The sequence below is a fragment of the Oreochromis aureus genome, linkage group 5 (assembly GCF_013358895.1).
Source record: "Oreochromis aureus strain Israel breed Guangdong linkage group 5, ZZ_aureus, whole genome shotgun sequence".
NCBI classification, from domain to species: Eukaryota; Metazoa; Chordata; class Actinopteri; order Cichliformes; family Cichlidae; genus Oreochromis; species Oreochromis aureus.
The window spans coordinates 5,764,703-5,791,427 of NC_052946.1; the positions used below are offsets into that span (position 1 = coordinate 5,764,703).

At 40.0% G+C, this 26,725-nt stretch overlaps 1 protein-coding gene across 4 annotated transcripts in view; it reads left to right on the forward strand.

The window, feature by feature from the left end:
• The window catches only part of cdk18 (cyclin dependent kinase 18), a 57,999-nt gene extending 31,710 nt beyond the window's left edge, over nt 1–26,289 (forward strand). For all 4 annotated transcript variants that reach the window (XM_031730303.2, XM_039612429.1, XM_039612428.1 and 1 more), the window contains 13 exons: nt 3,649–3,780; nt 4,345–4,401; nt 6,674–6,788; nt 7,819–7,913; nt 8,024–8,086; nt 9,379–9,502; nt 9,878–9,998; nt 11,142–11,239; nt 14,831–14,936; nt 15,401–15,443; nt 15,531–15,621; nt 23,495–23,572; nt 24,083–26,289. In XM_031730303.2, the coding sequence (XP_031586163.1) occupies nt 3,649–3,780; nt 4,345–4,401; nt 6,674–6,788; nt 7,819–7,913; nt 8,024–8,086; nt 9,379–9,502; nt 9,878–9,998; nt 11,142–11,239; nt 14,831–14,936; nt 15,401–15,443; nt 15,531–15,621; nt 23,495–23,572; nt 24,083–24,117 (1,158 nt within the window). In that variant the 3' untranslated portion in view covers nt 24,118–26,289. The remainder of the gene's footprint in view (nt 1–3,648; nt 3,781–4,344; nt 4,402–6,673; nt 6,789–7,818; nt 7,914–8,023; nt 8,087–9,378; nt 9,503–9,877; nt 9,999–11,141; nt 11,240–14,830; nt 14,937–15,400; nt 15,444–15,530; nt 15,622–23,494; nt 23,573–24,082) is intronic.
• The last annotated feature ends 436 nt before the right edge of the window (nt 26,290–26,725 follow it).

Here is a 26,725-nt window from a genome sequence, read left to right on the forward strand (position 1 = left end):
TCATCGTGTGTGTGTGTGTGTGTAGGTGTGTGTGTGTGTGTGTTCTTCTGCAATCTCCTGCATCTTTGTATTATCTGTTGTTTTATCCTTGCTACACTGATACAAATCATTGCCTATATGTGTCACAGCATGCAAAAACCAGGCTACAGTCCAAAATTGAATTTTTAATTTTTTAAATGAATTATAAAATGTCAGAGCCTGTGGATTAACATGCAAAAACAGATTTGTTTAATTTTCTATGAATTTCTTGCTTAAACATGTCGCACTGTCTGTTCTGTGAATTATTGTGGTTTAGCAATGATGCATAAATAGTAATATATAAATCATCACTTACAGCATGTTTGTAAATGATTAAACTTCCAATAAAAACTCCACCAGGGTTACAAGAAACTGTTAATCAATCATAAACCACACAGTGTTTGGACATGTGCTGGAAAAATGGGCTGCCAAGTGACTGTAGAGTGGACAACCAGATGATCTGGCAGAGACAATATATACAATGAGTCACAGAAGAGAGGAAGAAGAGGAAGTCATAGAAAAGGAGAAGACTATGAGGACAGAGCAGACAATCACAACAGAAGGAGACAAAAACAGAAAGTAAAATTATCAAGGCAATAACCAAAACACAGCAACATGAAGATGAGATGTGAAGACTAACACTAAAAAATATGTCAGACAAAGAGACAGAAAGGACGAAGGCACTGAAGGAGAGACAAGACGGAGGGAGATGAAATGAAAAGGTGCTCAATAACAGTGCAATCAAAGCAGGGGCCATGCAGTGAATCACATTAATTCCATCGGGAATTTTTACTGAGAGGTGAAACTATAAAGATTAAAACTGATAACTTCGTCATGAGAAGGACCCAGCAGAGGTGGTTTGGGTATCTGACAACAACCAGGAGGAGGCCCCAGGGAAGACCCATTACAAGCTGGAGAGATTGTATCTGTCGACACTATAAGCTGGTTAAGGTGGCCGGGATGTAGGAAGTCTGGGCTTCTCTGCGCAGACTGTTGCCTCCACGACCTTAACCCAGATAAGGGACGAATGGAAACTGATCGCTAGAATAACAAAGAAATCAAAACAGGAGCCGAAACTCATGTGAACTCAAATCCATCATGTCTACAAAAAAAATCTGGATGATGACAGAATGACAAATGTTCCTTTTTATGTGCAGAGGTAATGAATTGTTCTGAAGGATTTTACAGCTCCTTTTAAAACCTTCATCATCATTGAGAACTAAACAAAAGAAACTGAGAAAACTCTTAATACTTAGAGTATTTTGTGAGGATATCTAAGTGTTGTAGAGTATTCAGTGTCACTAAAATACCTGGTTTAAAGAATCTCGAAGGAAGATGACATTTTGATGTGAGTTATTCATGCAAAGATTTGATTTTGATGTAAAATCAGTACTGTGCTGTGTGTGTGAGTTCTTTTGAGAAAAGCATCTTCAGAGGTGAGGCGTTAAAACATGTTGTGCCACAGCACTACAGAAAAACTGTAATATAATAGATGGTAGGGTTTGGATTCCTGTAATGCCTTCCATCTCACACGCTGGCTTCACACTAATTTGTGTTTTGCCAACTGACTGAAAGGAAACTGTCTAGGTTGGAGTGCATATTAAAAACATGAAACGTCAGCCAGGCGCAGATATCAGCAGTTACACGAGGAGATGTCCTCCTCCCCAGGAGTTATTTCTCCATTTCCACCTCCGTGGGCTCACTGAGATGAGTCAGAAGCTTTTAACCCTGCCCGCTGCAGCAGACTTTTTTATTGAAAATGTGAGAGTTCACAGTTCCACCTTTGCAGAAAAAGTCCCCGTGGAGCAAATGTGATTCACGCCACACAGCCCAGACAGTCGAGCGAAGCCAAAAGAGAAATGAGTACTCAGTGAGAAGACAGAAATAGGTTGCAGCCTGCGAGCTTACACAGACTTGGACAGCTTTTCTGTGCAGCTCTTTCTAATAAAAGGCTTTAAATAATGTAACTAATTAATGTGCTTTAATAAGAGATTGTTTCATGGATTCAGCACTCCTCTGCTCACCTTCAGACTTAGCAGAGTTACAGTAAATCCAAATAGCCCCTGTGTGGGTGCTGTATTATGAAGTAACACTTTTTGACCACACGCTCTTTAATTACACATCATGCTGCAGTTACTAAAACCGACTGAGTAAATTGCTCAAGGCCGGTCATTAATGAGTGTTTAATAGCAGCTCAGTTACTTCACTTTATGTTTTCATTAAAGTGACATTTCTTTCATTTTAACATGCAAAAGTGCAAAATGGAATTTAACCTATAATAAATGTGCACTGCCTCATTTAAGTGTGCATGTAGGACGTATTAAAGCAGATATGTATTTTAACCCCCCTGCCCCCCAACCTCTCACTTAAGATGATTGCTCCTCCCTGAGCCTGGTTCTGCTGGAGGTTTCTTCCTGTTAAAGGGGAACTTTGCCTTCGCACTATGGCCATGTCCTGCTCATACGGGGGTTGTTTGATTGTTGGGGTTTCTTTCTAATGTTTAGGTCTTTACCTTGCAGTAAAGTGCTTTAAGATGACTGTTGTGAATTGGTGCTTTATACAACACTGACTTGAATTGAATTAAAATCATCCTGTAGTAACTATATTACTATTTGTTGGGAAATTTCCAGTTTTTACTAGATCTATGAGGTTTTGGCTGCAAGTAATTAATTTCTGTTTAATATGAATTTCTATAAATGTATTCAACTACATGCCAATTAACTAGACTCAATCCCTGTATTATCACAAACACATTGCCAGTTTGATCCCATTCTGTCACAAAATGATAGCAGACTGATTGTCTTATTGCTGCTTCATCACAGTCTTGATGCTTTAAAGACACTCGGAAGATGGCAACTGACTGGAGAGTCATCGCAGATCTGGTCCCCATCTTTGAAGCAGCCATTTGAAAGGCAACAAGACTGCATGTTCATTGCACACGGTCAAAATAATTGTGGTAGTGCTGCAGTTTCCAACCACTATTTTTACCCAGTCTGACTTTGGCGTGATTTAATAAGGTTGTGTTACGTAGGTTGTGTAACATTGTGTGGACTTTGAACTGGACTGACTGAAAATAAACAGACAATAAAAACTGATAAGCGATGATGTAATTTAAAAATAACAATAGTTATAAATGGTAAAAGAATTAACAGTATTAATGACAATACAAACAGTAAAAGAGTGCAAAGTATGTTTATGGTGTGGCATGGCTCAAAAAGTACAGATTCTCCTCAGCTTGCAGAAACAGTAAAGCCATTATTGTGGCTTAAAGATGACAGCTGAGGTGTGTGGAGACCAATTGAAGGCCTAAAGATATTCAATCCAAGACATATCCAGCCTACTTATTGAGGTCAGGTCAGTTATCTTGTTGGATTGACCCGTGTGTTGAGGATGAGACTGCTGGTGGAGCACCAAGCTGACACGTTATGCACTCTTCCTCATTGCTGGCGATTGAACCAATGACTGTTGTGTCAACTGCAAATTTTATGATGGTGTTTGTTGCATGAATGGTTTGGGAGCCACGGGTACAAGGAGGAGAGGGCTCAGCAATGCTTTTGTGCCAGGATCAGTCCCTCAAAGCACTTGGAAATGAGAACGTACAGTTTTTATGAATCACTTTTATTCTTGCAGGACGTTAGTAAGCGCATGTCCCTGCCAATGGACATCCGCCTGCCTCCAGAGTTTCTGAAGAAGTTGCAGATGGAGAATGAAAACTCACCGCTCTGCAAACCTCTCAGTCGCATGTCTCGACGCGCCTCACTGGTTAGTGATGTGTCTGTTTTTGCCATGTTTGTCTGCCTTTTTAATAGAACTTTCTCATTTTATTGACTTCATTGGCTTTTGAAGAAATTGCTCTTGATTGAAAGAACATCTCAATTTCCTTTGAACATATTATTAAGTCCTCTTACCTTGCTTCTGTGTTTTTGTTGTTATCCAGTTCCTTCTGTAATAATATAATGTCTAATTATGAATATTTTGAAAATTCAGAGATTTTTAAAAAATGAGACATTTTTAAGCTTTACACAGAGATATGCAGTGTGTTTGTGTGTGAGATATACTGTACATGGTGCCAAAGGTGAGGTAGAGAGTAGTGGGTAACAGGCTGAAGGGGACTGCGGAAACTTTAACTGTCAGGTTAGGTAAATATTTTCTTGGACCTTCTTCTCAATTAAGAGGTATTTGCTTCCTGCTCGCTTGACAGAATAAAGTCTCTTGCTCTAATTAATTTATAAAGCATTAGCTAATAAAAGCAGGGTGTAATCAGATTGAAGGCACTACAGCAGTGGATGCTATAAGATTAATCTTTCCTTTTCTTCTTGCTTCTAGTCTGACATAGGATTTGGGAAACTGGAAACATATGTTAAGCTTGGCAAACTGGGTGAGGTAAGTTGTATCTTTTCACAGTTTTCATGTTTCATTAAGAGCACATGCTTATGTTAAACACTCAATTTTGCTTAGAAAGGCTTTGAAATGAGTGAAATGACCTGGACGCATCTGCATAGCAGCCATAATGAGAGCTGGGTGAATTCTCTAAATACTAGAAATTGCGTCATTGCTTCCTGTATTACCTCTTTTATCAGAGGGCCATCCTTTGCGAAAGGAAAGGAGATAATAACGTCCAATATTTCACAGTGACACACTACAAAAACAAACCATCAACAGAAGGTTATCATGTAAGCTGCTGCTGTGTTTCTTATCTTACAGGCTACAATGTGCTGTTAATACATGTTTTGAACTCTAAACAATTTGTTAAACCCACCAGTGAACTATAAATACTTTGCCGTCGTATAAAGTACGTCGTGTTAAGTAGTTGTTGTTTCAAGTACTTTGGAAATGGAGCAGACTGGATTTCATATAGTGCTTTTCTAGCCTTACTGACCAATCAGAAAGGTTATACTACATTCATACACTTCTGTACACTCCACTTTATCTACCTCACATCCATGACCAGTGTAGAATCACCAGTTAACTTAATATGCATGTCTCCGAGTCAGAGTACTCACGGGTCACGGGTAAAGAGCAGTGTTGGTCAAGTTACTTGGAAATAGTAATTAGTTACTAATTACTGATCACTTCTCCAAGAAAGTAATTCCCTCTCGTACATTTGTAGAAACACACAAATCTGAACTGATGTGTTTTTGCAAAGCTGTGTAAAGTTTGAATATTTTAACAGTGATTTCTCTCTATTCAGTTTTGCCTGGAGTGAAGTAATTTCAGTTAACCTAACAAAGTGTCATGACACTTCATGTTTCCTGTGAATGCACTGTAGACTTTACAGAGGTTGGGAATTAATCTTGTAATGAAGTGATTTTTCCTACTGGGTTGTCCACGTTGACACAATGCACAGGGCAAAATATAAAGGATGTGTGTTTTGTAGTCCATCTCTGGGACATGATATCAACTCAGCAGTCTGACATCAGCAACATACTGCTGTCACATTATCACGTGTCAGAGCAGTCAGATACACAGTGGTTCTGTTTTCCTCAGTCCCTATAACTGCTGCTTTACATCTTTATTTGAGCTCAGGACAAATTATTAGGAAAAGAAATAGATTTTCAGCCACATCATAGTCCAGTGAGATATGAGTGTGCACAACAAGTCCACAGATAAACGTCTCTGGAGGATAACGTTGTCTGTGATCAGCCACGCTCATCATATCAAAGTGAGTACCACATGCAGTATGTGCCTTCTTTGCTTATATACCAAGCCAAACTAGTGCACCCATGTGTTCAGATTTCTGGCATGGCTTCATGACAAATTGTTAAGTGGATTACATTTCATGGACTTGCCTAAGATGAAGAGGGCTCATGGGCTGAAAGCACCTAAATACCATGCTATTTATGTGAGAACATTTATTGCCTTAAGGGTTGAGGAATGTTTAGTGGCAGAAGCAGCCTGCATCAATCTGAGTCACAAGGCTCAGCAGCTGATAACAGGGGTGGCAGGAGATCAAGAAGAGCTGCTTTTATTGTCAATTATAGTGATAGGAGGTCCACAAAAGCATGGTTAGCTTTACGCCTTGCGGCAGGCACCATTGGCTGATAAAATAATCAGCAGTGGAAAGTTATTCTAGATGACAAATCATCAAACTTTAATAATCAGATCCTAAAACAATATATATATTTAATTATTGAATATGACAAAGGCTGTTCGAGATGTGAAGTTTTGATGCTGTTCACACGCGATATGTGCAATCTTAATTCAGTTTGTAAAACAATGGAAGAGTTTCATTGGGAATCTTTTAACAAATGATATTATTATAACATGATAACCTATTGTGACATCAAATTGTTCCTTAAAAAGAAAAATTGTTAGTGTTGTTATGGATTTTCATAAACTATAGACTTCATTGTTTCATCCTGCTATGGATGGTTCCACTGCGCTTCCCAGTATTCCCACTATGACTCCATTAGCATGCAGATGTTTGAACCGCCTCAGCTCTTTCCTTTTGATGGAATACCAATGAGAGCCAAGGATACAGTTAACGATTGAAAATATATTAAAGGGTTATTTGTGCATAAGTGATGTGGATGTGTGTGTGGATGGTGCCACACCCATAATCTCTATGTGAACATGTACTTTTTATTAGTATATTTTGTTGTAGTACAGCAACATCACAATATCAGTTAGCTCTTCGGGATGTTTCTCTGTGCAGGGGACATATGCTACAGTCTTTAAAGGGCGGAGCAAACTCACTGAGAACCTGGTTGCACTGAAGGAGATCCGGCTGGAGCACGATGAGGGGGCACCTTGCACTGCTATCAGAGAAGGTATGTGCACACAGACACACACACACACACACACACACACACACGCGCGCTTTAGAGTCCAGTGCTGCTGTGTTTGTGCAGCTTCTACTTGCAGTTTTGGTAATCACACCAAACAGGTAGGTCTAATAATAACACCGTGTCCTTTCATTCACCTGCAGCATTAGTAACAGAGCAGCTTGAATTAATACTACAGAACTGTTCATACAGTTCAATATATAATGTCGATGTTAGTGTAGACAACTTGCTAAAGAATTTGCTTATGTATGATCCTTTTTAGAAGCTGAATTATCTTAAATGGTCATTTAAATGTTCTTCATGTGAGTCATGTCATGGTCTCGGGATTTTACAGTGTTATCGAATTTTAATCATCATTAAATTTTTATTTTTGTTTGGTTTATTCTAGTCTAGTTGTTCTTGTTATTTTATTCTGTCTCTTAGGCTGAGATGTGGAAAGATCTTGCAGACACAAATGCAAGACGCAGAAGACGCAAAATCAAACTCAAAACAGACATTAAGTGCTAATTTAATCTGAAGAATTTACAATGTCTAGAGAATCCAAAGGGAATGCAAGCCAAAGAAAACTCCAAATACAAGGGAATATATACAAGTCAGGACCAATAAAACATTAAATTTAACACAAGAAACAGAGAAACCAATACTGAAAAAAATAAATAAAAGGGAACTCATTAAATAGTAACAGCAAGTGAAACATAATATATCAGAACCTCAAAACACAAAATCTTTGTGTGGAAACAGTGAAGTAGGAGTATAAAGTAGCATGAAAAAAATCAGCACATGCATGTGTTAAATTTGATGAAGAGGATCAAAGAGCTGCAAATTCTTCTCTCCCTCCCCGTGGCTATGCAAACTTTAAAGCAACACACAGCAGCTAGCTTTAGACCACAGACTGTCTATAAAGATGGACAAGTACGTGAAGCCAGCACATTTAGTTTGACACGTCGGGTGTAGTGTTGTCATGTTTTGTTGAATAAAATAGCTCACTTCATGTCTCCTTCCCTTGCCCAACCAGTGTCTCTGCTAAAGAACCTGAAGCACGCTAATATTGTCACCCTGCATGACATCATCCACACCGACCGCTGCCTTACTCTGGTGTTTGAGTATCTTGTGAGTATATCACTTTATGCTTATTAGGTTTTCTGAAGATGTTGATCTCAAATACCAAAAAGCAAAATGGATCAGTTTGACTGCAAAACTGTCACCACCGTGTATTTCAGGACAGTGATCTTAAACAGTACTTGGACAACTGTGGGAACCTCATGAGCATGCATAATGTCAAGGTGAGTCATATGCATGAATCATCATCTACATACTGCATATTGTAGACCAAAGAGTTCAGTTGCAGGCTGCGAGTTGTAGCACTAAGTAAGTTTCCTGAAAAATGTGTTCAACAAATGTTGAACACATTTTTCAGGAAAGGTCAGGAGGTCGCCAAACCTCACCAAACCAAATTACAGTCAGGGGGAACCAACAAAAAAATCTGCCAATGTGGAGCTACCTGCTGCGGTGACCCAAGTGAATAAGAGAGCAGCTGAAAGGAGCTATTTGTTAGCAAATGTGAAAACCTTTGGGCAGCTCTCCATATTTATAACTACCGTGTAACCAGTATATTTATAACCAGTGTAAATTGTGCAGTGGAAAGCTGGCCTTACTGGATATGTATTTGTGGGAGCTTCCCTTTCAGATTAAAACATTTTGGAAGGAGAGTATTTAAATGATTGACAGAAATGTGCTTTGTACATCTTGTGTGATGTATATTTTGATTTACTTAAACAGATTCTTTTTAATTTTTGAGTTACTATGCGACTTTCCTTAGGCAACTACTTCCATTCGTGCATTTTTTTTACGCTTATTTGGGCCCTGGTCGCGGCAGCAGTAGCCTAAGTTGACCACCCTCTCCCCAGCCACCTCCTCCAGTTTGTCCATGGAAAAACCAAAGCATTCCCAGGCCAGCTGAGAGATATATTCCCTCCAGCATGTCCTGACCACTACATTGTTTAAGGAAACTCAGATAACAGATGATAGATATGCAATACACTGAACATAGAAAACATATGAAATGTTTAAATTAAGGGAATGTGACACTTTAAGATGTAAATAAGGTCTGTACTTACCTCTCAGAATTAATGCTGCCTTTCCAGATCCATTCCCACACTCTCAGAAATGTAGCCTTTTGAACTGAGTGTGATAACAAACTGGATCGTCCCCGCTCCACTTTAAGTATGTGGGGCATCCATGTTTTCTAAAAAGAACTATAAATTTCGATTAATCTGACTACAGGACAGTTTGACACTTCACCACAGTCCAGTTTAAATTAGCATAACCGAGAGAAGAGGATGCTGTTTCTAGATACTGTGCACATGTGCACAACGGCACGATGAACTGTGTTCACAGAGGGGGATTTGTGGAAGCGTCCCTTAGTGTCATTTTTATTAAAGACTGTTTTGTTTTTATCTTTTCTTTTGTTTTAAATCTTAACTATTACACAACTACTGCAACTCTTTTTCTCCTCAGATTTGTCCTGTACTGTTGTTCTGGTAATTACACCCTCGTTTCATATTTCTGTCTGCAGATCTTCATGTTCCAGCTGCTGCGTGGTCTGTCCTATTGTCACAAGAGGAAAATCCTCCACAGAGACCTAAAGCCTCAGAACCTGCTCATCAATGATAAGGGCGAACTGAAGTTAGCTGATTTTGGTAGGAAGGAGAACAATAACAGACACACAACAACAAGCGCACATTAACAAGTAAACTTTTGTGAAGGAAACAGCACATTTCTGGGCATGATCACTTTCCAGTTCTATTTTACTGCCACTCAGAGATCGCTGTCCTAACTACTTTAGCACCTTTACTTCCTGTATCCTAGCAACTGTGCCCCTCACGCCGAGTTTTCACAGTTTTCTGCTGGAAGTGGGTAGTTAAATCCACCAGTACTTTCTGACTGCATTTCAAAAGTTTTAAATAAACACGGGTAATGAGCGGATAGCGGAAGCTTCTCTTTACCTGCTCACAGTGTGTAGATGATATTTCACTGTGCTGTTACTGAGGTCCTGTGACTTGTGTAATGTCCAGGTCTGGCCAGGGCCAAGTCCGTCCCCACTAAGACCTATTCCAATGAGGTGGTAACGCTTTGGTATCGACCTCCTGACGTGCTGCTAGGCTCTACAGAATATTCCACACCCATCGACATGTGGTAAGCAGGGGACAATAGACGTTTCTGTTGAAGGGCCGTTCTTACATTTTTCCACATCAGTCACGGTGAACACTGACCTGCTTGGCTGGAAACTAAAGGCTTGAAACACAGCTAGAAGTGTACTTTAAACCACTGAGCTTGTCAGGAAAGGAATTGGTGCTGACCCTGGTTACAGTGAAATCCTGTTACTTGGTGAAACACTAAAATATACTCGAGGGCCATCCAGGATTTCCGTGACTCAGTTCTGTCTATTAAAATTTCACAGGTTGTTAGCAGTGAGATGAGTCACTAGTCATACAAAGGGGCGTAATATATTTGCATTCACTTTCTGTCAATGGAAAATTGTACTTAATAGTCAGTATAAGCTTTTAATGATATAAGTTTAATTATGATAGAATACTGCATAATAACCTTTTTGATGACTTAGACTGTTGTTACTTGTTCTGTTCTCTTTTATCAGTTCTCACAGCGATAGTACAGAGCTGAACAAGCAGTTCTGACTGCCTACAAGGAAAAGGAGCTGCTTCCCACACACACACACACACACACACATTCACATACGCACATGCTCACGTATCAACATTCCACTAAACAAATGTATTCATTATTGTATTATTTTTCTTGTGTATAAATAAAGACAAGTGCAAGAACAGAGCGCACATCACAGGGCCCCCACTCTGATGTGAGCGTTCTGTGACCGCCATTGCAAGTAAAGATCTGCAGTGTGTGTCTTCACTCTTAGACTCTCAGATGAAGAAGTGTCATTTAGAATATTTCTCTTGACACCTTCCTTACGTATTTTTGCACACAGTTTGCTGTGGTGAGAACACCCCCACAGCTTTGCTAAATCAGAAATATAAATGTGTCTCTCTAGCAACACATCAGCCTTTTATGAGCACATAGAGCTACATACCCTCTCATCAGACTGCAGGATGCCTCTTCACCACGCCATCCTGTGTGGAACAAAAGGCTGGACTGTGCCCACTCACTCCATACTAGTTTGCACTTACATTCACTTCAAAGACTGTTAATTGTGTGTGTGTGTGTGAGTGTGTGTCTGTGTGGTGAACTCGACCTCACTCAGAATTTTTATACCTAACGACTTGTCCTCCTCTGTGCCTCCTTATCTCCTCCTTCTCACAGGGGCGTAGGCTGCATCCTGTATGAGATGGCAACAGGTCGTCCTATGTTTCCTGGTGCCACTGTGAAGGAAGAACTACATCTAATTTTTAGGCTCATGGGTAAGAAAAACATTCAAATGTAAAGGCCATACTAAAGTATATTACAGCAGCAAGAGACAATAAGTAAACTTTTTTGAATCGTCTTCATCCTCGACCAAGATTAAAAGTCTTAGACTTGGCCACTACATTTACATGCACACTAATATTTCATTTCTATTCCAAATATTGCATATTCAGAGTTTGATGCACATCATGTATGTTCTACATTCAGCATATTCTTTTTTCTGTATTCTGCTCTGAATCATTATTCTGAAGGATTTTTATGGAGAGAAATTTTCCTCAAAATAGTTCCAAATGCGTACGATATGATCCACAAATGTAAACTAAGATTTACACATCTGTGCAGTGATTTGTGTGTAACTTATGAGGACTCACAAATGCATGATTCAGTCCACACAAATGTGAAGCAATTGACCACACATGAAACTAGTTTACATCCAAACCGGAATAAATAGTCATTATTTATGCACAATTTACAAGCAAGTTCAGTTTCACAAATCGGATAAATTTCTCTTTCAAAAAGCTTTTTAAAGCTTTGTCTAAGACTACATCTAACTTCTCTCTTGCTCACTTACGAAACTTTGCGTGCTTGTGCACCAATTGCCTGATATGTACAGATCGCATCACGTGCCCACGTGGGGTTTGGAGACAAATTCCACAAAACTGCCCAGATCCACAGATACAAAATCATCCGATTCGTAAAGCTGAACTTAGTACTTGACTTCCTCATGCAAATATAAACTGCTGCGTCTTTATTACAGTACTGTGCAAAGGTTTCAGGCAGGTGAGAAAAAAATGCTGTAAACAAAGAAAAGCGTTAATCATTTATTTTCATCAATCAACAAAATGCAGTGAATGAACAAAATAAAAATCTAAATCAAATCAGTATTTGGTGTGACGACCCTTGGAGAACTAAGCACAGATCTTCTGTGGATGTAGGCTTCCTCACAGCCTTCTGTCTCTTCATGTAATCCCAGACACACTCAATGATGTTTAGATCAGGGCTCTGTGGGGGCCGTACCATCACTTCCAGTACTTCCAGTTCTTCCTTACACTGAAGATAGTTCTTAATGACTTTGCTGTGTGTTTGGGGGTGTCGTCCTGCTGCAGAATGCATTTGGGGACAATAAACGATCATTTATATTTCTGAAAGCATTCATTGTTTACAGCCTTTCTTCACACCTGCCTAAAACGTTTGCACAGTACTGTATGTTTCATACACAAAGCTGCCAACCAACATTTTATAAGGCCGGGTACAAGCACATCTCCCAAGAGTAAGTTAGTATAGACCTGAATATCATTTGTGCATGTTGTTATTTTAAAAACATTTATTTAATCCTTGAGATCATGAGCTCATTTTTAGGAGAGGCCTTTGTACAAATCATATGTAACAATGTAGACAGGCACACTTACGTAATACAAAGATACATGTTCACACATAAATGTAACCTTTTAAAATGCTCTAATGAAATGATAAAATGCAGCTCCATGCTTTTTTGTAGTTCATCGTGTTCATAGGCAGCAAAGATTTCCATCCACTTTGTTTCAAGTTCAACGTAACTGAGAAGAAGAGCTGATGTTAACATGTGCTGAGTGCAGAAAAGAATCACCTGTGAAAACACACAAAAAACCCCACCAAAGGTAATAGAGAGAAAAAAAATGTAAAAATTGAATAATAACTATCAACTTTTAAACTTTCTCAAATTTACTCTCCTGAAGTCTCACAGAGAAGACAATTCTTCCCATAATAACGATTCCATAAGTAACATCGTACCAATCCTCAAAGACCGATGCGTCTGACTTAAGCCATGTCTTTGTAGTTGCTTTTCTGGTAGCTACATAAAAAAGATACAGAATAATTGCAGATAAAGAATGTAGAAAAGAGAAAGAAATGTTTCCAAATGAAAGTCATATGTTTGCTGAATGATTCTGAATGGTTGGACCTCTGGACAGGTGGACTGGAATATTTGTGAAGACTCTTTCACTGAAAAGCACAACATTGTATGAGATTTTTATCTGAGATGTAGCTGTCACTTTAATTCTAACATTTGTATTTTACCACCATTTTAACCTCCTGATGACCCTTCTGTATTCTTGAATACATAAAGAGAGTCAGTAGGTTGTTTACGAATGCCCTTCGCCCCTCCTTAATGCACCAGTTGATCCGGATGCACACAATTCCATATAATGTGCATCCTACCTCTTACGGATAAAATAAAGGTAATGGAAACACTATCTCAAAAACGTTATCTCTGTCACGGCGGGGATCGCTGGTGTGTTTAAGAAGCAGACCCAAAAGGCAGACGTGGGAGAAAAACAAAGTGTAACAAAAAGCGAGGGGTGGCTGTAGCTCAGGTGGTAGAGCAGGTCCACCACCACTCAGAAGGTCGGTCGTTCGCTCCCAGGCTGCCTCCTGGCTGCATGCCAAATATCCTTGGGCAAGATACTAATCCCATGTTTGCCTACTGGTGGTGGTCAGAGGTGGCGCCAGTGTCCGGCAGCCTCGCCTCTGTCAGTGCGCCCCAGGGCAGCTGTGGCTACAATGTAGCTTGCCATCGCGTGTGTGTGAATGACTGAATGTAAAGCGCTTTGGGGTCCTTAGGGACTGAGTAAAGCGCTATACAAATGCAGGCCATTTTACCATTTATTGTGGCGGATATCATAAACAGAAAACAAGGCAAAATGAGGGGAAAACTCAAACTTATACTGGGATAAACTACGATTAACTATGAAAACTGTGACAAAAAACATGAACATGAATCAGGAGAGGAACAAGAAAAAAAGACAAACAGACACACCGACACTGAACAGAGGAAGACAGAGAACTTAAATACACAGGAGGGTAATGAGGGAAATAGAAACACCTGGGGAGACACAGCTGACACAAATAAACATGACGCCACTGGGAAAAGTAAAACTAAACACATTAAACATGAAAACACTAAACTCTTCAAAATAAAACAGGAAACGTGGAGCGACGTAGACATGACAACACAAGCCTGACAATTAGAACATGGAACACGGTGAGAGACGAACACACAGGCATAACTGAAAAATTAAAACACTGAGGACAAGACAGACTACAAAGAGGACAACAAAAGACTTATAAATCAGGAATTATAGATGAAACAAAAACTAGAATGAAACTCAATTAAATCCTAACTAATAATAACAACAAAAGAACTAAACATATTTCTAATATAACATAAGGAATCAAAAATGCAAAATAAACTCAAAACGCTCGGTCACAGACCCAGCCCCTGACAATTTCTTTGAGCAAGCCATCATTAGCAATATTTAGCCTGTTTCCAGAGATGGGTTGATCCATTTGTTAGTTCCTGCAGATTTTTAATAACATTTTTCTTGCCCAACTGTGCTTGAACCCCAAAAGTGTGCCCTTTAATTTCCTTCCATCTTCTACTGTAGTTTGCATTGCACCATTATTTTATTGGTGTCCATTCAGTAACGACGCAATGAGCTTAATGTTTGTCTTGCTCGTGATTTAGATATAGATCAGATCAACATTTGTATGAAAATGTTAAGTGGCAGTGTGCTCTGATCAAATATTTCTTTTGTTTCTTTGCCCACCAGGCACTCCGACAGAGGAGACCTGGCCTGGTATCAGCAGTAATGAGGAATTTATGTCCTACCTCTTTCCTCAGTACAGACCTCAAGCTCTCATCAACCATGTGCCCCGGTAAAACTCACAATCTTCTGTTCACTGCCTATTCACTGACACAAAAAACAAGCTAACATTTGCTAATTATGCATGCAGAATAATTGCTGATGCTGGTATCAGTTTGCTTGTATGTGGGTTTTTTTAAGGATGCAAAACATTTTTGAAGAAAGTAAATAGTTTTTGAGCCATCACATTGATAATGGTAACTATTTGTCCCCAACTGTCAAACCTAACTATTAAATATTATAGCATATGCTAATGTTGGGGTTGGGGTCATGTTTCAGCTCTTACATAGTTAACTGAACTCAAAGTTAATTATGTCAATTCTAAACACAAAATACAATACAGTATAAAAATGTTATTCATTGTTTAGAGTAGTAATGTGTATTTAAAAGCACAATTAGTGTCCTTTTCAGAAATTGTTCTCAAAAACTGCAGCTAAAGTCATTATACAGTCTGAACTGTTGCTTTGTGTCCCTAAGGTTGGACACAGAAGGGATTGACCTGCTGTCTGCTCTGCTGCTGGTAAAGGTCCACACATCCACACACCTGATTATGAGGACTTAAATATTCAGGCTCACCAATGAGCTGTTTTTTACCTCATGATTGCAGTATGACACCCGGAGCAGACTCTCCTCTGAAACGGCTCTACGTCACCCCTACTTCCTGAGTCTGGGAGACAACATTCATAACTTGGCAGACAGTAAGACACACACACACTGAGAGAGAAAGAGTTGGATATTGATATACAGAGTATATCAATATCCAACAAAGCATGAATGCTGATGGTGCTGTGTACTGTGTGTAAGTTAAAGTACTGAACTCAATATTTGTTCTAATGACTGTAGGCAGGAATATTTTTACTCTGCGTGTGAATAATATTTTCCTGCCACTGTATTATCACTCTTCAGAAACAAATGTCTTTTCCTACACGTCAGTTTGTCTTTTCATAGCAGTGTATGACCAGTGTGTAGCTAATTTAGCTAATTATGACCCTGTTCCAGTTGGGGGGACATCCATGGATTAACCTCTTCAACATAGTTGAAGCAGTGTGGGATCATCTTGACAGAGAACAGATTTGTATATATTTGGACCAGCTTTGGCTTTGTCTTATAGCATAGTGATTAACATTTGCTTGACAAGCAAAAGGCCAATTGTTAAATTCCAGCCAGAGACAGAAACCCCCTTTGGGGTTGAATCAGAAAGACAGTATCCAGTATGAAAATCCTCCAGATCAAACATGTGAAGCTGCCCGCACTGGCAACACCTTTGTGACAAGGGAGGACCTAAAAGTAAATTCTCCTGTTACTCAAGAGGATAAGTGACTTTGCCCTTCGCTGGGTCAAGAGAGATGCCAGCTGCAGCTTAAAACCTTCACAGGGGCTTGGGTGTCTGCCTGGGCTTCAATTTCTTCTGGTCTTCTGTACAGATTACTGCCACTGTAACGGTGTGCCACCAGATATACATGTGCCATCTTTGGGATCTGAACCTGAACTTGTAAAGTGCAGGTAGTTTATGAAGAAGGTGAATTCCTTCCTTAAACACAAGAACAACACAGGTTCACAGCTTTGTTTTCATACCATCTCACAGTGATTCAATTCAATTCAATTCAATTCAATTTTATTTATATAGCGCCAAATCACAACAAAAGTCGCCTCAAGGCGCCTTATATTGTACAGTAGATAGCACAATAATAAATACAGAGAAAAACCCAACAATCATATGACCCCTATGAGCAAGCACTTTGGCGACAGTGGGAAGGAAAACTCCCTTTAACAGGAAGAAACCTCCGGCAGAACCAGGCTCAGGGAGGGGCGGGGCCATCTGCTGTGACCGGTTGGAGTGAGAGAAGGAAGACAGGATAAAGACATGCTGTGGAAGAGAGACAGAGATTAATAACAGATATGATTCGATGCAGAGAGGTCTATTAATACATAGTGAGTGAGAAAGGTGACTGGAAAGGAAAAACTCAATGCATCATGGGAATCCCCGGCAGCCTACGTCTATTGCAGCATAACTAAGGGAGGATTCAGGGTCACCTGGTCCAGCCCTAACTATATGCTTTAGCAAAAAGGAAAGTTTGAAGCCTAATCTTGAAAGTAGAGATAGTGTCTGTCTCCCGAATCCAAACTGGAAGCTGATTCCACAGAAGAGGGGCCTGAAAACTGAAGGCTCTCCCTCCCATTCTACTTTTAAATACTCTAGGAACAACAAGTAAGCCTGCAGTGTGAGACCGAAGTGCTCTAATAGGGTGATATGGTACTACAAGGTCATTAAGATAAGATGGGGCCTGATTATTTAAGACCTTGTATGTGAGGAGCAGGATTTTGAATTCAATTCTGGATTTAACAGGTCACTTGGTGTTCGCTCGCTCTGTGGTATAGTATCACTTCCTGTTCCTGCTCAAACACAGTGGTGTTTCTGAGTAGCTTTTCTGCTTAGCAATTTAATTTAAATCTTTTGATACATCCCTTTTTCATAGTATAATCTTAACGTGCTTCATCTGAATCACCCTTTCTGTGTACTCACTACCTAATTTATAGCCAAAGTATTCACTCACTGTCTCTTTACTGTTTCGCTAGCTTAGCTTAGCTCGTAGCCGACTCGTTAGCACCATGGCTACTTCACCTGTCCCTCCTGCACTTTCCTGCTCATTGTGTCAGATGTTTAGTTACTCCTCGGCCTCCTTTAGCAGTAATGATACCTGTAATAAATGTAGCATATTTGCAGCTCTGGAGGCCAGGATTACTGAATTGGAGACTCGGCCGCACCCTTCATTCACCCGTAGCTAGCCAGGCCCCTGTAGCTGGTGCAGCCGAAGATAGCGTGAGGCCCCGCTAGCTGTTCCCCGCAGACCCCAAGCAGCTGGGGAATGAGGGCGGCTGGGTGACGGTGAGGAGGAAGCATAGTCTTAAACTGAAGCCCCAGGTACACCACCAACCTGTTCATGTGTCTAACTGTTTTTCCCCACTCGGCGACACACCCGCCGGGGTCAAACTCTGGTAATTGGTGATTCTGTTCTCAGACATGTGAAGCTAGAGACACCGGCAACCATAGTCAATTGTCTTCCAGGGGCCAGAGCAGGCGACATTGAAGGAAATTTAAAACTGCTGGCTAAGGGTAAACGTAAATACAGTAAGATCATAATTCACGCCGGCAGTAATGACACCCGGTTACGCCAATCGGAGGTCACTAAAATCAATATTGAATCGGTGTGTAACTTTGCAAAAACAATGTCGGACTCTGTAGTTTTCTCTGGTCCCTCCCCAATCAGACCAGGAGTGACATGTTTAGCCGCATGTTCTCCTTAAATTGCTGGCTGTCTGAGTGGTGTCCCAGAAACGATGTGGGCTTCATAGATAATTGGCAAACCTTCTGGAGGAAACCTGGTCTTGTTAGGAGAGACGGCATCCATCCCACTTTGGATGGAGCAGCTCTCATTTCTAGAAATATGGACAAATTCATTAAACCCCCAAAATATGACTATCCAGAGTTGGGACCAGGAAGCAGAGTTGCAGTCTTACACGCCTCTCTGCAGCTTCTCTCCTCCTGCTACCCCCAAAACCCATCTCCATTGAGACTGTGTCAGCTCCCAAAAAGACAAAAACAAACTAAAAACCAGCAATAAACAACTTAAACATAAAAAATCACAAAGAAAGAACAATACAGTATCCACATCTGAACCAAAGAGTAAAACAGTGAAATGTGGATTATTAAATATTAGGTCTCTCTCTCCAAGTCTCTGTTAGTACATGACTTAATAATTGATCAACAAATCGATTTACTCTGCCTTACAGAAACCTGGTTGCAGCAGGATGAGTATGTTAGTTTAAATGAATCAACACCCCGAGTCATTCTAACTACCAGAAATCCCGAAGCACAGGCCGAGGGGCGGTGTGGCAGCAATTTTTCACACCAGCCTATTAATTAACGAAAGACCAAGACAGACTTTTAATTCATTTGAAAGCCTGATGCTTAGCCTCGTCCACCCCAGCTGTAAAACTCAGAAACCAGTCTTACTTGTTATCATCTATCGTCCACCTGGGCCTTACACAGAGTTTCTCTCTGATTTCTCAGACTTTTATCTGATTTAGTGCTCAGCTCAGATAAAATAATTATTGTGGGTGATTTTAACATCCATGTAGATGCTAAAATGACAGCCTCAACATCGCATTTAATCTGTTACTAGACTCAATTGGCTTCTCTCAAAATGTAAAAGAACCCACCCACCACTTTAATCACACTCTAGATCTTGTTTTAACGTATGGCATAGAAACTGAATATTTAACAGTGTTTCCTGAAAACCCTCTGCTGTCTGATCATTTCCTGATAACATTTACATTTACAATAATTGATTACACAGCAGTGGAGAGTAGACTTTATCAAAGTAGATGTCTTTCTGAAAGTGCTGTAACTAAGTTTAAGAATATAATCCACCCACTGTTATCATCTTCAATGCCCTGTACCAACATAGAGCAGAGCAGCTATCTGAACGCTACTCCGACAGAGGTCGATTATCTTGTTAATAATTTTACCTCCTCACTACGTGCGACTCTGGATACTGTAGCTCCTGTGAAAACTAAGGCCTCAAATCCAAAGTCCCTGACTCCGTGGTATAATTCTCAAACACGTAGCCTAAAGCAGATAACTCGTAAGCTGGAGAGGAAATGGCGTGTCACAAATTTAGAGGATCATCATTTAGCCTGGAGAAATAGTTTGCTGCTTTATAAGAAAGCCCTCCGCAAAGCCAGAACATCTTACTATTCGTCACTGATTGAAGAAAATAAGAACAACCCCAGGTTTCTCTTCAGCACTGTAGCCAGGCTGACAAAAGTCAGAGCTCTACTGAGCCAACCATCCCTTTAACGTTAACTAGTAATGACTTCATGAACTTCTTCACAAATAAAATTTTATCATTAGAGAAAAATTACCAATAATCATCCCACAGATGTAATATTATCTACAGCTACTCTTAGTACCATCGATGTTAAGTTAGACTCTTTTTCTCCAATTGATCTTTCTGAGTTAACTTCAATAATTAATTCCTCCAAACCATCAACGTGTCTTTTAGACCCCATTCCTACAAAACTGCTCAAAGAAGTCCTGCCATTAATTAATTCTTCGATCTTAAATATGATCAACCTATCTCTAATAATCGGCTATGTACCACAGGCCTTCAAGCTGGCTGTAGTTAAACCTTTACTTAAAAAGCCATCTCTAGACCCAGCTGTCTTAGCTAATTATAGGCCAATCTCCAACCTTCCTTTCATATCAAAAATCTTGAAAGAGTAGTTGTCAAACAGCTAACAGATCATCTGCAGAGGAATGGCTTATTTGAAGAGTTTCAGTCAGGTTTCAGAGCTCATCACAGCACAGAAACAGCTTTAGTGAAGGTTACAAATGATCTTCTTATGGCCTCTGACAGTGGACTCATCTCTGTGCTTGTCCTGCTAGACCTCAGTGCTGCGTTCGATACTGTTGACCATAATATCCTATTAGAGCGATTAGAACATGCTGTAGGTATTACAGGTACTGCACTGCAGTGGTTTGTATCATATCTATCTAATAGACTCCAGTTTGTACATGTAAATGGAGAGTCCTCTTCAGACACTAAGGTCAATTATGGTGTTCCACAGGGTTCAGTGCTAGGACCAATTCTATTTACATTATACATGCTTCCCTAGGCAACATCATTAGAAGACATAGCATAAATTTTCACTGCTATGCAGATGACACGCAGCTCTATCTATCCATGAAGCCAGGTAACACACACCAATTAGTTAAACTGCAGGAATGTCTTAAAGACATAAAGACCTGGATGGCCGCTAACTTTCTGCTTCTTAATTCAGATAAAACTGAGGTTATTGTACTCGGCCCTGAAAATCTTAGAAATATGGTATCTAAGCAGATTCTTACTCTGGATGGCATTACCTTGGCCTCCAGTAACACTGTGAGAAACCTTGAGTCATTTTTGACCAGGACATGTCCTTCAATGCACATATTAAACAAATATGTAAGACTGCTTTCTTCCATTTGCGCAACATCTCTAAAATTAGAAATATCCTGTCTCAGAGTGATGCTGAAAAACTAGTTCATGCATTTATTACTTCCAGGCTGGACTACTGTAATTCACTATTATCAGGAAGTCCTAAAACTCGCTGAGAAGCCTTCAGCTAATCCAAAATGCTGCAGCAAGAGTACTGACAGGGACTAGAAAGAGAGAGCATATTTCTCCTGTTTTGGCTTCCTTCATTGGCTTCCTGTTAAATCCAGAATTGATTTCAAAATCCTGCTCCTCACATACAAGGTCTTAAATAATCAGGCCCCATCTTATCTTAATGACCTGGTAGTACCATATCACCCTATTAGAGCACTTCGCTCTTGCACTGCAGGCCTACTTGTTGTTCCTAGAGTATTTAAAAGTAGAATGGGAGGCAGAGCCTTCAGTTTTCAGGCCCTCTTTCTGTGGAACCAACTTCCAGTTTGGATTCGGGAGACAGACACTATCTCTACTTTCAAGATTAGGCTTAAAACTTTCCTTTTGCTAAAGCATATAGTTAGGGCTGGACCAGGTGACCCTGAATCCTCCCTTAGTTATGCTGCAATAGACGTGGCTGCCGGGGATTCCCATGATGCATTGAGTTTTTCCTTCCAGTCACCTTTCTCACTCACTATGTGCTAATAGACCTCTCTGCATCGAATCATATCTGTTATTAATCTCTGTCTCTCTTCCACAGCATGTCTTTCATCCTGTTTTCCTTCTTTCACCCCAACCGGTCGCAGCAGATGGCCGCCTCCCTGAGCCTGGTTCTGCCGGAGGTTTCTTCCTGTTAAAGGGAGTTTTTCCTTCCCACTGTCGCCAAAGTGCTTGCTCATAGGGGGTCATATGATTGTTGGGTTTTTCTCTGTATTTATTATTGTGCTATCTACTGTACAATATAAAGCGCCTTGAGGCGACTTTTGTTGTGATTTGGCGCTATATAAATAAAATTGAATTGAATTGAATTGAATTGAAGCCAGTGAAGGGAAGCCAAAACAGGAGAAATCTGCTCTCTCTTTCTAGTCCCTGTCAGGACTCTTGCTGCAGCATTTTGGATTAGCTGAAGACTTTTCAGTGTGTGATGGTGTTGTCCTGGTTTTCTCTGATGTCCAAAGAGCCTCTTCCCGTTTTCTTCAAATCTCTCTCATCCATTGTGTTGCAGTCTTTTACTCTGCTCATCCAAACTATACATGTTATGTTTTAGATTCCTCTGTCTTTCAAGTGTTCCATCTGTAAAAGGGATGTAAAGGTGATTTTATTTTTCCTGCTAGAAGAACTGAGGCCATTTTTACACAGCATCTCCAGTAGAACCAATATCAGATTTATTTGGTCTGGATTTTCTGACCTGGCATGTTAGATGCGTAAATGTGATTCCCCCCTGATTTTCACCATGATTTCATCTAAAAGTGAATTGGCATCAGCACTTTCAGGAATCAGTCTCAACACATCACTTCACAAACAGCAAAGCGCTTTGTCTTCATCTCCCAACAGGCTCGTACACTGGGCAGCTGTACTTATCCCATGTGCATGTACATACCCAGAATTTGCTCAGTTTCCTTAGGAATTATGTTTAAAGACTTTTTTCTTTCCACACACTACACAGGTTTGTTTGTTCCGTTATTGTTGTTTCCTGTAGCATTTCGTATTCACATAATTTACAAAATGCATGTATGGTGCTGAGACAAGTCTGTCTTCTGAGTCATCCTCACTACATTCCACAAATTCAACATCTCAAAATCTGGAAGTTTTTCTTCTTCCACTGATACTCTTTCCATTGCACTTTGCCTCTTGCTGAGTGCTTTGTTGATGTGTCCTATGTTGAGTCCCCACCTTCTGCACTTGTCTGGTCCACACTTTCATCTTCAATGCATCTTCATTTTTTTCCATCTGAAAAAAACAAAACAATCCTCCCCACCAAACAAACAAACAAATAAATAAACAAAGTATTCAGTACTTCATCCATAGTAGTTTTAGTAGAAATCAATGAAAAATTGGCAAGCGTGCCCTGCACAGAGGTCAATTGGTGTGTGATCTGGACAGCTTAGGTGTGACTTGTGACAAATACTGGATGAAAAATGGGACGCCATCCCACAAAAATATGTGACCAAGCTGGGGATCAGCATGAAGGGTGGCAGCCTGTCTCAACTGTGTATGGTTCCTCCACATGCTACTGAAGGCCTTGTTTGTTAAATGAATACATCAAATTGTCAATCCAGTAAACAACACCAAAGACCCAAAAGCAGAATAAGCTGTTTGGTATTGGCAGAGAAGCTTTAGCAAGGTTTAATGGGAGCAGCCCACATTCAGTGCTCTACTCTGCTGCTCAACCCATGAGCTGCTCAACCCATGGGTTGAGTAGCTCATTCCTTACAAATGTGGCACCATTTCTAGGGCAACAAACAGTCTTTCCAGTTGTATACGATTTATTGCTAAGAACTATTACTGTAGAGCAAAGGAATAACTGACCAAACAAAAGTGTCCTTACTTGCTTTGTGCTAAGTTTTTTTGCATACCTTGTTCTCCACCTGTGTTACAGCTGCTTCAGTGTTTTCTCTCAGAGAGGTGCAGCTCCAGAAGGACCCAGGACACCGCAGCTCAGTATTCCAGCCTTTAGGTAAGGGATCTGACCTCAGTGCAAACTCTGGCCACTTGTTGTACACATAAATAACATTTATAACATTCAGTCTTTGTTTTCTTCATATTGGTCACAAGATAGAAAAATTTCCTTCATTGTTAATTTATCTGAGCCTAAAAAAACAACTTTGTTCTTGAAATGCTGAAATGTCTGCACATGTACTTTGTTAATTAGCAAAGCACTTTGAGATGCCAGCATGCCATGTTTGTTTATTCTAATACAATAAAATTGCCACTCCAAAAACTCTCAGGGGAACTGAAGGACAAGTAAAAGTAATAAAGACCTCTCTACTTTTTCCTTTCCTTTTCTTTTATTGGAAAGTAGGCTCAGCTATTGTGAGATATTTCTACTACTCTTTCATCAAACTAATTAATGTTAGTTTGAGAGACTCCTTTAAGGAAAAAAACATGAGTCATTCTTTCTTTTAAAAATTGCTTTCATTTGTTTGAATTAGTCAATGCCAACTACAAGCGTCAACTTCAATTACAGGTCGAGGAAAGAACCGAAGACAAAGCATCTTCTAGAGGTCGTGGAGAGGATGAAGAGAGACGCACGCAAAGCAGAAGACGGCGAGGAACTGCCTTTTCAGATCACAACACCAAGGCCATCGCAGCTCAGCACATTCACAGCATGTTCACCTGCACGGACAAACACGCAGTCATTTCCATGGCAGCTGACTGTGGAGGCACACAGAGTTTCTGGAGACAAACTTGTATTGCACTTGAAATACCTTCTGTATTCATACATATTTGCACACATTTGCACAATCAGCTACACCGAACATGCTGCCGTGATGTAACTGGACACACCAGAGATTCATCCTCCTGACACACACATGCATTTCAGCCTAAGAAGAAACGGAGAACTAAATGAAACGCTCTGCTATGCTATACTGCACACCTTTACACAGGCCTGCTTTACATAGTGTTCAGAGCACACCCAGGGTTCTAGCCATTCAAAGTAGCTGCTATCACAACTGGAACAATGGATACAGTTGCAGGTATGCGTGTCTTTGCCCAAACAGAAATGCAAGTATTGCATTATGTGTTGAGTTTGTTCCAAGTCAGTTGGTTTCTAAATTATTTTTCTGGTTTTATCTTACAAAACATATGGTCTAACACTGATATGTAGCTTAAAGACACAGTTTGGCAACCAAGGACCCTTATGAATCCTAATTCTTCTCTCAGCTCAACAGTGATTCACAGGGATTTGTAGTTTGAGGACAGGGTTAAAACTTATACACCACCACTACCCACAGAAAAGGCTGACCAGAAACCAAAGAGAATAGTCACATTTTTTTCTGTTACTTGGATTATCTGATTTTGTGATATAATTTGTTTAAACATTGTGTAAATATATAGTTAATATTTAATTGTCATAGAAGAAGTTCATATCATGTTTTTTAAGCCCCTTTGCTTTGCTAACCTCAAATTTTAAAAAACTGTAACATTAGATATAACTCTGGGTGCTGCTAGGCACTTGCTCAATAACGGACCTGTATGCATTTGCAAAGTGTTGGTGAACTGATGAAGCAAAAACATTATGCGGCTCACAGAAAAACACTCAGTAACGCTTCATGGTCATTCATTACTTTGCATAATGTGACGAGCTATGCATAATGTGCATTAGCTAGTGATGGTTAGCTATCCCAGCTAGCTAAAAATTTATTCCAAATCCCACTGACATTTGTAATTATGCTAATAGCTAAAAGTTTAGTCTGGAAGGCCATCTTTCAAAATAGCACGTTTTAGGCACACAGATATTAAATGAGAGAATTAAAGACTGATATAATATTATTGCTAAATACTCTATACTCAGTCTGTTTAACACATACTTGATCGTTATGGGCAAAACTGAGCCCTCAGTGAACGGTGCAGGGTTGCATGGCAGTTTTAGCATGTAGTGGTCAAACCATGTTCAGTTTTTGTGTTCACTGTGTGTTGCAGAAGGCGTTGATGCTCTCTTGGCTTTGTAATGAATATATACTTGTAGGTGCTGCTTTCAGTCTTGTGAGCTGCATCTTTGCATTCTCGCTTATCTGACCAAGGATTCAGCACGGCACTAATCTGAAATGCAGTCACAGTTTACTTACACAGTAAATGGGTTTAAATGGTGTGAGTTGCATTTGACAGTTGATTTTTACTGCTCAAGTTTATGAAAAGCAACTGTAGAATTGGAAAGTTAACTTTAAGCGTTATAATATTAGGGTTGCTAACAACAACATAAGATATTTTGTTATTAAAATATTCTTATAGGGAAACCCACAGATTAAATATAACTCTGAATCCCACATCACATTATCCTATCCAAAATCATGTTAAAATTCACTCATGGTCATTTTTAATTGAGTATGAGCCTCTGTCCCATAGTTACAACTGGAGGTTCAGCTCTTCATGAACAATATGGCAGGTGTGTTGACACAATGGTCCAATGAACAGAAGTAAGCATTGCGGCATCTACATGTATATACCTTAGCTGTTGTTATTGAACAGAATGGAATCGGATGTATTGTGATATTACCTCTGACTTTCTTAGGCCCCAGTGTGGCAGCTATGGTTTACTTGTATCACATAACGGTCTTGAAGTTGTAGGCATAGCGTTACACTGCTCATTTGCAGTACCTCTGCCGTCATGTAACAACCACTGAAGCTACGATAAAATCTGACTCTGTTGTGAACATAAACCTGGAAAGTGGATAGACTCGCCTCGCTACAGTGCCCGTGTCTTCTCGTTGTGGGGGTAACATTCCTTACAGTGTTAACAGCTGACTTTCACACCAGTTTTTTGAAGTTGCCTTAGTAAACTGTGCATGATATTTTAGCTTGTGAAGAAATTATATTTGCTTCAGTGTATCCAATGTGCTAGGAGACATTTATTTTGTGTATGTAAATAACTCACTATGGGTGTATGTATTTTTGTAGTTTCCTATTTGCACCAGCCGGAAGTGTCCTCTGAAGCCTGTTCCCCTCCCTTTGTGTCTTTCCTTACATGGTTCCAAAGTATGACCCCATATTTTACCAAACTCCTCATTCCTAAACCAGTGAATGGAGAAAATATGCCCTGTAGGTACTTTCTAGTAGCAGTTTAGTAGGAGACACCACTACCCTTCATAATTTGCACAGCCTGTTGTTA